Source organism: Rhagoletis pomonella, unplaced genomic scaffold, assembly GCF_013731165.1.
Source record: "Rhagoletis pomonella isolate Grant_MI unplaced genomic scaffold, Rhpom_1.0 Rhpom_scaffold_16905, whole genome shotgun sequence".
NCBI classification, from domain to species: domain Eukaryota; kingdom Metazoa; phylum Arthropoda; class Insecta; order Diptera; family Tephritidae; genus Rhagoletis; species Rhagoletis pomonella.
In genome coordinates, this window is record NW_023475426.1 from 1 (window position 1) to 2,384 (window position 2,384).

Sequence of the window (2,384 nt, forward strand, 5' to 3'; positions counted from 1 at the left end):
TCTCAACGAAATTTGGTATGCAGGTTTCCCTTTATCTAAGGTAGGTTGGTAATGAAAATGGGCGAAATCGGACTGTAACCACGCCCACTTCCCATATAGCGGTAGTTTTCAGAAATACGAAAACTGCGATATTTTAGTAACTACTTAAGATTATTCACTCAAAATTGGTACTTACAATAAATTTTAGACGAAAAAAAAGAATATTATAAATTTTTGGAAAATGGGCGTAGCCACAACCACTTATGGTTACAAGTCTTGGTAACCGCTACACCAATTTCTTCCTAACTTCTTCTTCTTCTTAAAATCGGACAATAACCACGCCCACATCCCATATAACGGTAATTTAGGTAAATACAAAATCTTCGATAAATCAGTAAATATTAAAGCTAATTTATTCAAAATTTATGCTTGCAACAATTCTTTACCAAGAAATACGTTTATGATAAAATTATTGAAATCGGACTAAAATTACGGCCTCTTTTCATATAACGTTAAATTTCAGAAATGCTTGAAACTTCAATATTTCGAAATTTAAGGATGCCAATTTACTCAAGATTGATACACCTCGGCTTACCATGTAGCGGTAGCTTTCGGAAAGGTGAAAAAAATATATTTAATACTTGCGTCGGGTATTTAATGTTCGGCTCCGCCCGAACTTAGACTTTCTTAATTGTTTTTACTTCTGTTGCTCGCAATATTTTTATTAAAAACTAGCGGTATCCCGGTGTGCTTCTCTACACCAAATATTGAAAAATTTATGAAAAATCGTGGAATTTTTCTATATGAAGATTTATCATTTGTTTTATTTCAAAATGTTTGATTCTTTATTTTTAATCTTAATCCAACACATTTGGATATACAACATTTTTTGTTTTTCCATCTTGGGTATGAATAAATAAACAATTTGGAATGCCAACTCTTGAACAAGCCACGTATAGCTACGAAAGCTACGTGCGAAAAGCACGGCTCCTCCAAATTCAATCTGCATACTTGAAGAGTTTGTCCTGGCGCCTTGTTGACGGACATGGCAAATGCTAGACGCACTGGGAATTGCAAACGCTGGAATTCAAACGGCATGTCTGTTTTTATCAGTGGAATACGTGGTATGAGCACAATTTCACCTTTCGCTTTCCCAGTCAGTACTGTTGCTTCAACTAAATTCGCCATCAATTTTTTTACTGCCAGTCTTGTGCCATTACACAGAGCATTTAAATTCCGTAGTAAAATAATTGATGAGCCGACCTTTAAATTCAAACAATGTGGTGGCATACCAGGCGGTTCCATTGAATTCAAAAATTCAACTGGATAATTCACTGCGTCATCTTGATTCATTGCGCTGTCAACAGATTTATATGTTGTCACTTCATATGGCAATTTTTCTAGAATTTGATAATTGATTGAATTGATATGCAGATTTTTGGTGCCAGTATTGCGCGTTCTCTCAACCAATCGTGATACAGGTAATTTTGAGCAATATTTGGAAACACGCGTTCAATCAATTTTTCTTTTAATTGGAGAATTATACAAAAATTCTTCGGCAATGTGATCAAGCCATTTGTATTATCGATTCGAACTTTGCCATTTCCGATCTCTAACAATTGCTTGTGCAACTGAACACGCATGTTTATGTGTAATGTCAATATTTGCACATATCGCCACAGTGGGGAAGACTTCAAGCATGCATTGATCTCATCTGCCGGTGTTGATCGTGGAGTCCAAAATAGAAAGACCGAATATCAATGTACACCACCTATTCGATAATACGATGAAATGACAGATATGTTGTGTTGTGGTGACTTTCATTCCATTGGTTCTACAAAATCCCTATTGAAAAACTTGCAGCCTTGTTTATACTTGACTTAATTTATCCAAAGAAAAAATAAAAACAGCACATTATAGCAACAATTTTCCACTACGTTTTGAAACTTTTCGTACGAAATGATGCAACAAATTTGTGCAAAATTATTGAAATAAATTCAATTGATTATTATATTGATTTTTTTGAGCTCAAGGCCGGGTTGAAATAAAACAATCTGTTTTTGTTGTTCTTAAATCGTATATGTTTAAAAAAAAAATCATGTACTAATTGAGAACTATATTGCAGCCATGTTTGTACTTGACTTAATTTATCCGAAGAAAAAATAAACAGAGCACATCATAAATAGCAAGAATTTTTCACTATGTTTTCGATTTTTCATGTATCTGCTGTTGTACCATGAACCGATGGACCGAATTCGGGCACACTTCACATAACCCATCTGCATGATAGTCCGAATAAACCGTTTAAATTTGGTAGAATTCGTGCACTTATTTTTTTATTTAAGATGGGGAGTATGGAATTATTTCATATGTCTCTATACCAATTCCAGTAATCTACCACAAAT

The 2,384-nt window shown here is 34.2% G+C and overlaps 1 protein-coding gene across 1 annotated transcript; it reads right to left on the reverse strand.

Moving 5' to 3' along the window:
- Nucleotides 1-990: 990 nt before the first annotated feature.
- Nucleotides 991-1,332, reverse strand: LOC118757357 (the record flags this gene model as incomplete). Its single annotated transcript, XM_036492075.1, has 1 exon — nt 991-1,332. A coding segment is annotated over exon 1 (342 nt), but the record flags the coding sequence as incomplete, so codon positions are not given.
- Nucleotides 1,333-2,384: the final 1,052 nt, after the last annotated feature.